Genomic DNA, 15,292 nt, shown 5'->3' with positions numbered 1-15,292 from the left:
CATTACACCACCACCACCAGCCTGCACAGTGGTAACAAGGCATGATGGATCCATGTTCTCATTCTGTTTACGCCAAACTCTGACTCTACCATCTGAATGTCTCAACAGAAATCGAGACTCATCAGACCAGGCAACATTTTTCCAGTCTTCAACTGTCCAATTTTGGTGAGCTTGTGCAAATTGTAGCCTCTTTTTCCTATTTGTAGTGGAGATGAGTGGTACCCGGTGGGGTCTTCTGCTGTTGTAGCCCATCCGCCTCAAGGTTGTACGTGTTGTGTCTTCACAAATGCTTTGCTGCATACCTCGGTTGTAACGAGTGGTTATTTCAGTCAAAGTTGCTCTTCTATCAGCTTGAATCAGTCGGCCCATTCTCCTCTGACCTCTAGCATCAACAAGGCATTTTCGCCCACAGGACTGCCGCATACTGGATGTTTTTCCCTTTTCACACCATTCTTTGTAAACCTTAGAAATGGTTGTGCGTGAAAATCCCAGTAACTGAGCAGATTGTGAAATACTCAGACCGGCCCCCCCGGCACCAACAAGCATGCCACGCTCAAAATTGCTTAAATCACCTTTCTTTCCCATTCAGACATTCAGTTTGGAGTTCAGGAGATTGTCTTGACCAGGACCACACCCCTAAATGCATTGAAGCAACTGCCATGTGATTGGTTGGTTAGATAATTGCATTAATGAGAAATTGAACAGGTGTTCCTAATAATCCTTTAGGTGAGTGTATATATATATATATATAGACAGACAGAGAGAGAGAGAGGGAGAGGTTGAGAAAATGCAGACTTTCCATCACTTTCAGCACTTAAAGAGAAAACAATCAAAATAACCTTTAAGACAGCCAAGAATGTCTTATTTTAGTAAAACAAACAAAAAATAGTATGCTAAACATAGGACATAGAGTCAAAAGGCAGGTGCTTTACGCACAATATACATAACAAATTAAAGCTTTTTTATTAGGGTGATACATAATTCTAAAACACGCATTCAAAATACACATAATAAATAAATAAATAAATAAATAAATAAATTACAAAACCTTTCCAAAATATATAGGCTATAAATGGCTTAAAACCAGTAAATTATGAGAGATGCAGTAAATTCTCATTCATGATTCTTGCCGTTTCATTCTTCAGCAAAACCGATTCTTAAAATCTATACGTTCACATGTATTTAGTTGCTGGCGTTTGATTTAATTTAATCAATTTTGATATTAGCGGTAATATGCAAGGTGGTACAATGAAACAATGTTGATACTAGTGACACCAATTTAAGACAACACAATTTAATGACAAGGACATTTACATAACCTCTTGACAATATCTTCGTATTCTCTACATTATACTACAGAACGGAGTATCGTTCGTCATATTGTCATATCTCGTTTAACGTACATAATCCAAGTATGAATATACTATGTTTTCCATTTATATAATTATTAAAATTGGTTAATGATTTATTAGTGTAGGTTATCACTATTAAAAATGTTGAATAAAATGAAATCCAAATACGAAATTAATTTTCAACATACACAATACATTCGTTCATATGTATTTAGTTAGTATTTTTATCACATAATACATATCACTACTATGCTCGTTGTCACATAACAGCCTGTGCAGCTAATTATCTGCCCAGATACAGTAACTCACAGCGAGCGCAGTCCGCTAGTCATGTGACCCAACGAAGCGACGCCATTGGCTACACGCAGAAAAGGGAAGTTGTTATAGGAAGTACTACTGTAAATTGAAATGTAACTGGGCGGTTTCACAGACAAGTGTAAACACACACCGACCTGGAGCAGCTGATAAAGAGTTCATATAACACTGGACATGAGACCCTGTCGGGCTGTGTTGAAGAAACCAAGTGGCAAAAGTTTACTAACCTTCTGAGTAAGTGGCATCTGTAGTTTGTCCATAAAGAAGCTTGTTTTCTAGATATCCGTGTCTTTGTTATTCCAGCTTTCTGTCACACTTTGCTGATGTATGCCATATCATTAAATACTAATCTCCTATTACCCCAAAAGATCGATTGTAAATTAATCTTGTTTTCACAACATTAAAGTAAATCGTTAATATAACTAGTAGTTTGTTATTCCAGACTGTATGTAGTGACTCGACACAGCTGCTTATCAGCTGCGACTGTATAGGGAAACGGAAATTAGCATATGGATAAACCACACAACTATGTATTCAATGTTATTGTCAATAAAACAATGCTATGTGAAGGCAGTATCGTAAAATACTACCCAAAAACACACTTTTGCAAACAGCAGTGCTCTGCCTAGAAAATCGTTTAACAGGCTTGAATATGTTGAAGATCAAAGTTTAAAGTGAAAGAGAAACCTGTACAGAAAGATCGCTTCAGTCAGACCTTTTTGTGAGTCATTTTAATCCCTTTTCTTTTTTGAACTGATTTGTTTCTTTTAAGAATTATGTTTCGTTTGTCTTAGGCTATTACTTACACTTTCTGCGTGTGTGGGAAAATTGGTGGGATTATGAAACATGGCTGCTTGCAATAGTTTATTTTTGTTAATAAAGAACTATGGTTTCCTCCACTACCGCTTGTATGGCATATACAGTCCAATCCAGTCCAGTCTATTTAAACACACTTATTAAAATACAAATTCTCATACTTCTGGGGTGATTTAAGTTTAGCACTTTAGGACTAACAGACGACATGAACATGGTAATTTAAAGACATGTCCAATCATCCAGTGTACAATAGTGCACACCACTTCTATGCACTATCAGGTCTAGTAGATACTAACTATGTGTATGAAGGGAATAAGAAAAGACCTGTGAGCTTTGCAAGCTAGGAGGTGAACCATATAGTATTGTATACACTTGTGTAAATTGGGATTTGTAAAATGTATTATGGTTTGAATTGCACTGTAATATGTACATTTAAATGTGTAATTGGAATTTGAACTGCACTGTTTTTTTGCACTTTGTATTAAGCTTATATTTTGTAAGGGTGTCTGCCAAGAAATAAATAAAAAAATAATAATATTTACGGTCTTGTGTCTTTTGCAGCCTGAAGAGTCGTTGCCCTCTGTGGGAGCTGTATGTGTGGTTTGCCACAGAGCCACAGCTATGGAGGAAAGAGCACGCAGCTGTTTGTTGCGCTCCAGAGCCAAGATGGAGGCGGATATCAAGGCTTCATATCTCATGGATCACATGGTTAGCGATGCAGTGCTCACGAATGAGGAAGAAGAGAAGGTGAAAGCCAGGGTAGGTTTACTGTGTCTCAAGAATACTGTTTTATGGTTGGCTTACCATCATTCTTTTGTTCCCCCCCCCGTCACCCCTGTAGTATCACCAAAGCATACAGGGTAAACCATAACTTGGCTAACAATTAAATAATGTCCCATGTTTATTTTTTGTTTTCATCAGGGAAGCTCTACTGCAGGGCCAAATACAGTGATTTTGCTCTCTATAGGATAAGATACACAACGCCTAGTTAAAAACCCATATAAAACTCTGAACCCCAGTTCTCGCCAACAAAACTCTTTATAAGCTATGCCGAATCCACAGCTCTGTGTGTTTTAATGTAAACACAATTCTAATTGTATTGGAAGTGCACAAGGAATTCCTTAAAACAAGAACAAACTTTAATCCTAGACTGTTCCCTAAACTTAACCCTTTTGCATGATTTAGGCACAATATTAGCTATATACTCAATTAAACCACCATAATAACCCATGTGCATTTAATTTAGCTAAACACAATACCAAACCCAAGCATAACAGGTTTGCGTATGGCTACAGCATTCATATCTGGCACAGGGTTTGGGTTCATGTAAGCTTATTCACGATAAGTCAGAGAATTGTGCCTGTAGGCTGCAGGACAGTCCTGGAGAATTGGCAGCCCCAGTACACCCGGGTATGGTTTTGAGGAAAATCACATTGTGCAGTTTAGTCACCGGTGAAGGTGAAGCACAACTGTGGTGGTTTTCAAAATTAATGTGTCTCTGTTCATTTTTGTTCTTTATTTGCAGTTGACTAGAAAGGAGCAAGCAGCTGCATTGATTGATTTGATTTTGAGAAAGGACAACTATACCTACATTTCATTCTATAATGCTTTAATCCGTGAAGGCTACGGAGACCTTGCCTCATTGTTGCAAAGTGACCTTCCTCTTATCTCACCGGAAGCAGAGAAAAGCTTTTTAGGAGGAGGCACCCCTTATGGTTAGTTGTGCTCTTTTGATTCATTGCATAATCCTATTTATGAAGAATCAGTGTTATACAATAATTTCTGTAATTTGAGTATGCAACAGTTTTCCTACCATAAGTGTATTAAAGGATCCAGTTCTGTAGAAGATTGTTTTGATAAATGGGTAGGCTACTTCAACTGTTTATATACTATCTTGATGATTGAGCTCTCATTTATATAACCATGGATGTGTTTGTAAAACATGTTGTATGTTGAGAAAGTTACAAATCAACAGGCTGATATATTATTTCTTGAGAAAAGTACAATAGAAAAATACAGAGCAAAGATGAGCTCTTAAAGCCACTACAGTGTGTCTTCATGTCCTTGGGGCTGAGGTGCTTAATCAATGGAACAACAACAAACACATCACACTTTTTAAAACTTTACTGCCAAAAATATAGGCAAAATATTCTACTATAACGGTAAAGTAAAAGCAATTAAATGAGACCCAAAGCACATACCTGACGGTAATACGTAACTTGTAACATGACTCTCTTCTAGGGAAGTCTACTATGTCTTTCTCTTATGTCTGTATGTGTCTTACTCTTTCAGACAGTCAGCTTTCCTTAAATCTGCTTTTGTTACCTCAGGAATAGTGATTACTTATAACAGACATAAGTCCTTTGAAGAATTACTGCCAGCTCCGAATTGTTAGCTGGTACAGTACCTCTTCCCAACTCTGCTTTGTATGTGGAGTTGGTGACTCACTACTGATTTGTGTGGGCCATTGTTTAATATGAAAGTGTTTGGAGTGGAGAATAAATGGTAACGTATATAGGCCTATATTTTTTTACAACTATGTGGTGTAAATGATACATCTATAATAAAAATCCCATTGATACATCCCATGACCAGGGAATTTTTATCATCCTCTCAAAGGGATACATTTAATTAAATGTGCAAACTAATGTGCCTCTTTGATTTGAAGGCAAAATTATGAGTACCTGAGAGAAATGGTGGCAGAATATAAAACCGGAATCAAGCTTTAGCTATCTGGCAGCTTTGTTTGTTGGTGTGGATGGGACCAGAAGTTAAATGACGGGTGATTTTGTGTTTTAGTCCAGACAGTGCTTTGCGAAGGAGGTGTTCCTCAGAGACCAGGTGTATTTGTCAGTCGACCAGAGCTAATCAACCGCATTCGAGAGAAACTGTACAAATTGCAGAAGGGTGCTGGCTGGGTCACTGTTTTCGGCATGGCAGGCTTTGGGAAATCTGTGCTGGCCGCTGAGGCATTGAGGGACGAAACTCTGCTTAAAGGTGAGTGCTCTAAGTATGTGCTATAGCATTGAAGTGCAAATTATTATTATAAATCCTTTATGATTTACTTCCAAGCTTCTAGTATTTGTCTCGGGCAGCTACCTTATCTCAGACCTTGTTCTTTTTCATGTCTCAGAGTGCTTTCCTGGGGGAGTCCAGTGGTTGTCTGTGGGGCAGCTGGACAAGGCAGGGCTTCTGGTCAAGATTCAGTCCCTGTGCTTCCGTTTGGACCAGGACTCCGAGTCCTCCCACAGACCCCCGAACTCCATTGAGGAGGCCCGAGACCGTCTCAGGTTCCTCATGCTCCGCAAATACCCCAGGTCTGCAAAACCATTCCGTAGAGGAGCTCAGGGTGCTTTAAGCCAATCCGCTGCAAATAAATGGTTAAAGCTCAGGAAGGGAATTGCTCTCTAGTTTAGCAACCTAGATCTTAAATATAATGTTATTTGTTAAATGATGTTAAAAAAAGTATATTTATTGCATATAGATTTCAAAGTCTTATTGCACAAATTGTAACCTTCAATTTTGTTACATTTAACAGCTATTTCAGCACTTAGTATATAGTTAGTTACATTTAATAACTGTTAAGAGCAATGAAAGCTAATTAGGAATGGCGTTTATAATTGCGTATTGTTGTTACAGGTGAATTATTTATTTATTTCCCCCCTTCACCTCTGAACCTGATTTTTTTTCTTTTACTTTACTTTTTTACCATTGTCAACGTCAGATCCCTTTTGATTCTGGATGACATCTGGGACAGTGTGGTTCTGAAGGCCTTTGATATTCAGTGCAGAGTTCTCCTCACTACCCGAGATCGGAGCCTGAGTGATTCTGTGACAGGTCTTGTGTGAATGCTTACACTTAATAAATTATATATATATATATATATATATATATATATATATATATATATATATATATATATATATATATATGTGTATATATATATGTATATGTATATATGTATATATGTGTATATATATATATGTATATGTATATATGTGTATATATATATATGTATATGTATATATGTGTATATATATATGTGTGTATATATGTATATATATATATATATGTGTATATATATGTATATATATATATATATGTGTATATATGTATATGTGTATGTGTATATATATATATGTAATTATTTTTACTATTATGTGAGTGGTACATTTGTCAAAACTAAAGATGTTTAGTTCGTTCCCTTTTGTTTTCAGGATTTCAAATAGTACCTGGTAACAATAGCTCATAAATAATATTACAACATTCAGTATTCTTTATGCAATATTTTTGTTTTTTTATGCTTAAAATTTAAACTCCAATAACAATTATCTGAAAAGCAATACAAACTTTTTTCATCAAAATTGACTTTTCTTACAATATTTATTTATATACTAATCTTATTACCAGGCTGCAAAAAGTAGTCTTATTTTGTTGTGTACAATACAATTCAATAGAATTTTACAATTCAATTTGTTTTTTATATTAAGATGGTTATATAACCTAAGAAGGCCAGTTAGCACCAATCAGCAAGTCTTTGGCCAATATGATGATACTGAGAAACCACTTGCTGGATTACATATTAAAAACTAAACTTAAAAATGTTTCCTCACCTTTGGAATGGGGTAATTGCTCGAATGGTGCTGTTGAGTTTTTAAATGACTTTCACACAAATGGCACTTATTCATTTTCAGGACAGAAGCATGAAGTGTCTGTGGGCAATGGGCTGGAAGAAGACAAGGCCCTGGAAGTGCTAGCTCTGTTTGTAAACAAGAAAGTAACAGCTTTGCCAGAGGAGGCTCGACGCATTGTACATGAGTGCAAAGGTAAAAAAATATATAATAATAAAAAGAGAGAGAGGAAGATATATGCATGTCAGGTTTCAAGCAATTTCACCTTCCTTATCTTGAAAAGTAATCTACAGAAGATGTCCTTGTATTTGATGTCACCTGCAGCCAGAATAATGATCATCATCATAAAGGGATGATCTTTCAAGTAAGTCTAATGCAGATGGCCTCATGGCTGCCTTTTGAAAATTATGTTTTCTTTAAAATGGGGGAGGGGAAATCCAGGAGACATCCATCCTTGGAGGAAACAAAAATTAACATTTGAAAAACTGTCTTGCCTTTGCCCGTTTCAAAATTCAGTCTGTGAACCAGAACAATGGGACCAAATTAGGTACTGTAATGTGTGTGTGTGTGTAGTGGGGGGTAGTTGGGGGTTGCGGCTTTAGGAGGATTCGGTCACGGAATATCTATTACATGGTGATATTTTACTTCATACATTATACATGTTCACATTTAATTGAAAGTGGGCTTTTTGCAGGTGTTTTAGAAAATTGTTTCATATAGTATGCAAAGACAATTCATTATGCCCTTAGTGTTTCTCCTAATGTCTCCCAAAGGTTTTGAACAAAATATTAATTTATTTGCTGCCCTACTTTCCTGCATTAATAATTTCTAATCGTGTTGGTACAGATTGGGAAGATACTGCAGGGCCCACTCTGTGGAATTTCTCTATGTGGAGTATACAGAGAAGTATTGAAAATTAACATTGGGTTTTTAGTTGATTTGACACTTAAACCTTTAACTGCAGCCTCAGAAGAATTTGTAATCACCAGGGTCCTGCTAATCTGATGAAAAGCCAGCAGAAGCATGATGCTTTATTTATGGGTTTATTTTTAATGTTGGAAATATTTTAATTTAGCTTGTTTATTGGTGGGGAGGGGGGGGTGCTTTTTGCTTAAACACATTTGTGAGACAAAATACGCTTCTGCAACTCTGGATCAAATGATTCTCGTGAACCTTCTAGATTCACTACCTTTTGCATTCATTTTCATATTTATTTTAGGGCACAAAAATACATTGTTACCTGGCATTATCTTCCTCTCTTAACCTGCATTGTCTTGCTTGACCACTGTCCCTCCTTCTCTAGCTGAATTAAAAGAAAAGGGACTGTACTCTTCTAGGTTTATCAGAGTTAGACACAAGTTAATTGCCACTTTTCATGTCTTACTGAGATATTCCCCATATTCATTCAATAAATATATTATTGAAATTACATAAATAGTCTTTCTTTTGATCAGTTATGGCAAGAGGTACATGGAACATCTGACTGTTGGATTCCTCTTTTTCCACAGGGTCTCCTCTTGTGGTGTCTCTAATTGGAGCTCTGCTGCGAGAATTCCCAGGCCGCTGGGATTACTACCTACGACAGCTGCAAAACAAGCAGTTTAAAAGGATTCGCAAGTCTTCCTCCTATGACTACGAGGCTTTAGATCAAGCCATGTCAGTCAGCATAGACGTACTGAAAGAGGATCTCAAGGAGTATTACAAAGATTTAACGGTCCTGGAGAAGGATGTCAAAGTGCCAGCAAAGGTAAGATCTCTCCCAGAAGCACAGTGCTAAATATTGTTGTGCTTGGTCTCATAAATTTGATGTTTGCTAACATCACTTGTGGTGTATTTATCTATCAAACAATCAATCTTGATATGATATAGCACCCTTTGCATACGAATTGCCACAAAAGGCCAAGATCTAAGAAGGTGAGGTCATGATTTGTTTTAATTGTTTTCCCTTAACATGTTTAAATATTTGTAAAAGGTTCTTTCAGTCCTCTGGGATCTGGAACCCGAGGACGTGGAGGACATCCTTCAAGAGTTTGTGAACAAATCCTTACTCTTTCGTGACTGCAACCAGAGGCCTTACCTCTATTACCTGCATGACCTGCAACTGGACTTCCTCTCAGAGCAGAACCGCTACAGGATTCAGGTGTGTTAGCGATGGTTGATGATGCGATAAGAACCAAATGTGACCTTCCCAATCCCAACAGTTTACCAAAAGACAGGGCTCCAGTCAGAATGGAAAAGATTTAAAGAATCTTTCATCATGTGTTTCTTGTTCATATAAGACACACCCATCCTCTATGTTGGGTAACCACCCTGTCTTTAAATAATGCCCAGTTTGAGTAAAGCAGGGCTGGCAAGGGGATCCTCCAATTGTTTGGCTAACAGAGCTTCTCTAGGCTTATAGATCGCCAGCAGAACTGAGCAGCTCTTGCTGGATTTTGTGTCTGTATGCTGGCTGACAGCACAGCCCCATTTTCAGTTTCTCCCGATTTACAATGTATAGAAAAGAGGATTGGACCTGAAGGTGCATGTTGGGGAGGTCTTTTTGTCAGATTTTGGGCTCCTGTGCATTTAACAACTGCAAATCCTCCAGAATAGCATTTATATTTATTCCAAATTGTTTATAATGGTCGGGAGGAAAATCATTGCATTTCCTCATTGATTTCTAAACTATAGGAGGACTAAAGTTCACTTTTTTTTTTATAAATAATTCAGTTAAATCAAAGAACTCTGACAGGGACATGAGCTTTGCCACAAGTTTATTTTTGTATTATTTGGAAAGACAGATTTACATAATTCTTTTAAGAGACAATGAGTAATGGACAGTTCTTGAAATCATTGCAGAAGGCAACTCCCTGATTGCTTTCTCTCTCTACCTAGACCTGTGATGAGATGTGCTAAAACACTCTATGCTGAATTATTACCATTGAGTTGCATTTGTATGAAAAGAGCCTTTTGACTTTTGTTTTGTAAACCTTTATGTGTCCCTATTACTTGGTTAGGAGCTTCATTCCAAAGTGGTTCATCAGTACCAGAAGCATTATAAAAGTGGTCCTCCAACCACTGGTGACACAGAGTGCCATTACTGGTTCAGATACCTGGGCTATCACATGGCCAATGGAAACCTGGCCGAGGTAAGTGTGTAACCATACTTATTTCACGGGCTTTTCATTGTAAACTGAATTAAAAAGTATTGCTGTTGTCGCCGTACTTCAAGTTACATCTACTGTTATTCTGTTGAATGTTAGGCAATCTGTTCTTCTAGTGGGGGGGCAAACAAACACCTACCAGGACACCATTACAGCTTGGTGATGGTGCTGCTGGGATGTCCCACCGCTGAGGTCATTAAAATTAAAGTCAGTCTGATTTCACAGGCCTGCATGTGTGTTGAGTAGACGAGTCTGCCCGCTTAACTGCTTGTTGCGGTATTAATGAAGTCTCAAGTGAGACACTCGTTTCACGGGCAAGCAAGATTATCATCTCAAGCATTTTGCTCTCTCCAGTGACTTGCTTCTGCCAATTTGAGGAGGCTGGGGCACAGTGACATTACCCGTTTTCCATTAGCAAACCAACACCCGAGACTCGAGAATTTGCAGCTTGTCTGCATTTTTTCCGCCTCCCTTGAGGCTGCTGATTGTTGTGGCCATGGAGCGATGAGAAAATAAATGCTCTCCTCTGCCCTCCAGGAGCTATACTCACTCTTGTTCTCCCTGGACTGGGTAAAGACCAAGGCTCGGGTCATGGGACCGGCCCATGTCATCAATGACTATGTGGAGTACCGCAGCATGCTGGACAAGGAGGTGTGTATCAAGATTTTCCCTGGTTTGGGTGAAAGTAGCATATAGAAGTGTATTTACTCCTACTTCTAGGGGTTGGTGCTTCACAATGTACATTAGAAATAAGGATGTCAAGCCTTACATAAGATGTCAGATTCTTCTGCTTTCCAAAAGTAAGTCAACAGTGACTGTATTATTAGGACTCTAGAGCAAGTGAGTGTACTATATAGTTAGGTATAGTGACTCCAGTATATCCATTAAACTGATTGGCTCCCTGGGGTAACGAAAAGAAAGTGATGTCCATTCTTGTGGCAAACTTAAAAGAAAAGGTTGATGACCGGACAACTTGAGGAATCCATCAGTAATTTACTTTTCTTCCATTCTTAGGATTTTTCAGAAGTGATAGTTAAGGTTAATTAATGTAGTTTTTTGTTGCTGTTTAATCAGACATTGTTTGAGATTTAATGGAAGTCCAGGAAAAGAGGAGCCTACTGTGAACTGTGTAGTATCCTGTAGTATCCTTGTGTTTTGACTTTAAAATCCCAACCGTACAAAACTTGATTTGTGGTGTTGGAACTGTATTAGAACAATATGATACATTATTGTTAATCTCACATATGTAACTGTTTAACCGTTTCCCTCTCCCATTCAGAACAGGATGGTTCGAAATAATTTCCAGGAGTTTTTGTCTTTGAATGGACACCGGTTGGAACAGAGGCCCTTTCCAAATGTCTATCAGTTGGGCCTCAGTCAGCCCAACTCCTCAGAGGTATATCGTCAAGCAAGACTGAGAGCAGAGGAAGAGACAAAGAAGGGAGCCTTCTACCTGGACTGGATGTAATTACGTTTTTTTTACTTAGACTTACTCACTGTAATGTTCCCAGTTTCAGCAAAATATAGGGCAGTTCAGGAAGTTGTGCTCACCAGGGTCTGTGAACTAAATCCTGCAACTCCCAACAGATATGACACCAAAATCTAAATCTAGTCTCACAGTAGGAAGTGATGGAAGGGGCTGGTGGGACCGTTTTTCTAAAATGACCACTCTACCCTTTTAATGTTTTCTGCACCTTACTGCCCATTTATTTATATATATATATATATATTTTATTTAAAACATGTAGAAACAATTAGGCAATATTTTATCAAAATGACATTCACTACTTCATCAGAGAAGCGATAATTTATAGATTACAGCAATGTTATCGTGCTGTCGCTAAAACTTTAGATGCTATCCTCTCCAATTTATTATACGTCAACAAAAGGAGTTACGTTCCCAGTTCCCATTGTTGACTAAATACCTACTGTTGTTTTCAGTATTAATGCAAGGGTTAAAACAAACAATGTGTGTACCTGTCTGAGAAAAGACAACTAAAGCTTTAGCAATCTTGTCTAAACCGTGGCTGACATCCCTCGATTGATGAAGAGCAGTCAGAGTAGAGATTTGCTATCCAGCCATTTTGAAATCTGGCTGGAAAAATGACACAAGCTTCTTTAATCCAATATCCTCGACCACTGAAATTTACTGCATATCCAGGTAATGTTTTCAGCCTGAGTTCTGTCACTTTTACTACCTGCATATGCTTGCGTAGTTGTTTGTCCGAGCCCCACAATCTCTGTATTAGATCCTATCCAATCATAGTAAAGTACATTGTATGCAAAGGATACTTTAGTACTTTTTAAAATGATTCAGCATCGTTCCTTTGCTGAGCTCTACATTTAAAAGTTTGGTATCCCTTTTTGTCAAAACTTGCACACACACCACTTTGCTTATTTCCTGCTCCCAAAGATGACATGGAAAATCGTAAATAAAAGCATGTGGCATATTGGGAAGTGAATATCAATGTGACAGAGAAGAACACCCTCTCGTGCCCTAATTGTATCAGCACACATCCAATACATATCTCACAGGAAACCGAAAGGGTGCAACAATAATAATCCAACCAACGGAATTAATCCTTTTTACCCGTCAGTTTCTATAGTTATTTAACTTATTTTATGTTATCTATATTAAGTAAAAAAAAAAAACATTTTAAACTGTGAACTATTAACATCTCTAATCATGATGAAAACACACTTGTTCACGAAAGGGACAGGACGTTAATTTTCATTATGCTCTGTGTCTTCAATAGGTGTCCTAATCAAAGATGCATTCATTGCACATGTCTAAAACTTGGCTAATGAATGGAGTATAGGAAAAATCATGATCGTGTTATCTTGTGAAAGGCAATGCCGTTTCCCTCTCCATTCAGTTTAATTTATTCTTCTCCTGTTTCCCCTGTTTTAGCTTTCAGAACCATTGTTGTATTGCTTGGACAAGAATGACAATATAACGATACAATAGATAACGGACACTGACATGACTACCTTTTGTTTCAACCTTAACCCAAATGCATATACCCCAAAACCCCAATATGAACCACTGTGTCTAATTCAGCTGCAGACCACATTTAACCCTTATTTAGTTTAATCTCTAACTTAACCGTAAAAATGCAATTTTTTCCTTACGTAATTTAATCACTCCCTCTCTGGGAACCGTACTCTTCACCCTTTACTATTTGTTTTTTACTCCCCAGCAACAAAAGTAGTTTAGAGAGTTTATCCCGCCTGGTTGTACAACCGCAGAAGGATTCCATCTACTATGCTTGCTTTTCTAAAGATGGTGAAAGGATAGCATCCTGTGGAGCAGATGGCACTGTACAGGTAAACACTGCACTTTTTCAAGACATGTAGTAAAGTGGCATATCTCCTTCAGGGACTGTTTCCTTAATTGTTCCTGGTACTGGATGAAATCTCACGAGCATTCGTCTGAGTATGTGTTATTAATAACTCTTATACAGATGTCACCGATTCAGAAGAGGAGCTCAAATTTAAGTCTTTGCCACTGCTGTCATTAAAGCCATCGAGAATTCATCTCCGAATGTTGCATATTGCAGTAGCTTGTCATGAAAAATAGAAAGCAGACTGCTTCCAAAAAATCTTTTAGAAATGGCCACTTGATGTCACACTTGTGAAAACATGACAGGATTATAATGGTCCTCACTCGCTGACCGCCTTTCAGAAATTAATTTCAGCATTCTTGAATCTACCTTCCAGTTCATTGCTGCAGGTCATTGGGGTTAGTTTCCAGATTGGAGTCCTTCTCTGTATCATCTGAAATGAACATGCCCTATTGCGGCTTCTTGTGTACTTCCGAAATATATATATATATATATATATATTTTTTAATGGACTTGCAAATGTTATGTAAACACAAGCTTTGCAGTGTGGGATTGGTTTCAGACACAGACATGTTGTTCTTCCAGAATGTTTATTCTTAGTTTGAAGCTTGTTGGCTTTGTGTTGTTGCTATTGCACCCTCTTGTTTCTCACACTATGTTAGAAAACACAATTTGTCATCCGACACTTCCTCGGAGTTTAATGTTGAATAAACGGACTGAAAGTTAATAAATAATTTGTAGCTGTTTAGCTTCTAATGAAAGTACTCAATTAATTCATGCCCTTTCTAAGTAATCTTTAAGCATAAATGTCTGGATTTTTCCATCACACTTGTGGTAATGCAGGTGTTCACGAGTACATCTGGGGAGAAACTTCTGGAAATGGATGCCCATGAAGATGAAGTGCTCTGCTGTGCATTCTCTCCAGATGACAAGTTAATAGCCACATGTTCTGCAGACAAGAAGATAAAGGTACTACATAGACTGAGAAAACAAGAAGATGGTCTGAAAGGTTACAGGAAATGGTTATTAATCACAAAACCTGCCTTGTTTCACCTTGTTTCAGATAATGCTGTTAGAAACACTGTACATATAGCAAGATGTTGGTCTATTCAGAATGTGTATTTGGTCATACCGTGGGCTGTCCTCCAATATGGGGCCTTCGTTCCTCGGGAATGCAGTATTGGGCCAATCCACTTTGGAATACCTTAGGGTGGTGGTCTCCAATCCTGGTCCTGGAGAGCCCCTATCCAGCAGGATTTTGTGGTCACTAATTTATAAACACCTGGATGTATTTCATTCTGAACAATTAAGCAGGTGATTTAGTAAATTCAGTCATTTAAAAACCATTGAAGCAAATATCTGAATACCTTCAGCCTCTTGGGGCAAGAATACACTTAGCTGGGTAGTTATTAATTAATCCCATGTGTTTTAGAAAGTTTAATAAAAAAATAATAATAATTATGACCTATAAGATTAAGTGGATTGGGGCTCTCCAGGACCAGGGTTGGAGACCACTGCCTTAGGGATACGTAAATGCGGTCACGTGCAATCTCTGCTAAATCCTTAGATTTAAATGTAGATTTTTTTGTATACAAACATAACTGAAAAACCTTACCTACATTGTATATGAACTCAACATATAAACATTACGACATTCAAATTTGATACTGCACCTGTAAATTAAAATC

At 37.7% G+C, this 15,292-nt stretch overlaps 1 protein-coding gene across 3 annotated transcripts in view; it reads left to right on the top strand.

The window, feature by feature from the left end:
• Positions 1-1,757: 1,757 nt before the first annotated feature.
• Positions 1,758-15,292, top strand: part of apaf1 (apoptotic peptidase activating factor 1) — a 66,984-nt gene continuing 53,449 nt past the window's right edge. For 2 of the 3 annotated variants that reach the window (XM_066705637.1, XM_066705634.1), the window contains exons 1-14: positions 1,758-1,901; positions 3,045-3,242; positions 4,009-4,198; positions 5,283-5,480; positions 5,617-5,800; positions 6,208-6,320; positions 7,178-7,309; positions 8,623-8,861; positions 9,087-9,254; positions 10,114-10,245; positions 10,798-10,911; positions 11,540-11,724; positions 13,461-13,587; positions 14,448-14,573. In XM_066705637.1, the coding sequence (XP_066561734.1) occupies positions 3,105-3,242; positions 4,009-4,198; positions 5,283-5,480; positions 5,617-5,800; positions 6,208-6,320; positions 7,178-7,309; positions 8,623-8,861; positions 9,087-9,254; positions 10,114-10,245; positions 10,798-10,911; positions 11,540-11,724; positions 13,461-13,587; positions 14,448-14,573 (2,046 nt within the window). In that variant the 5' untranslated portion in view covers positions 1,758-1,901; positions 3,045-3,104. Of the gene's footprint in view, positions 1,902-2,311; positions 2,389-3,044; positions 3,243-4,008; positions 4,199-5,282; positions 5,481-5,616; positions 5,801-6,207; positions 6,321-7,177; positions 7,310-8,622; positions 8,862-9,086; positions 9,255-10,113; positions 10,246-10,797; positions 10,912-11,539; positions 11,725-13,460; positions 13,588-14,447; positions 14,574-15,292 lie in introns of all 3 variants that reach the window. The other variant, XM_066705636.1, reaches the window with a different exon arrangement.

The sequence above is a fragment of the Amia ocellicauda genome, chromosome 5, assembly GCF_036373705.1.
Source record: "Amia ocellicauda isolate fAmiCal2 chromosome 5, fAmiCal2.hap1, whole genome shotgun sequence".
Lineage (NCBI taxonomy): Eukaryota > Metazoa > Chordata > Actinopteri > Amiiformes > Amiidae > Amia > Amia ocellicauda.
This window is presented reverse-complemented; position numbering and strand designations above follow the sequence as displayed.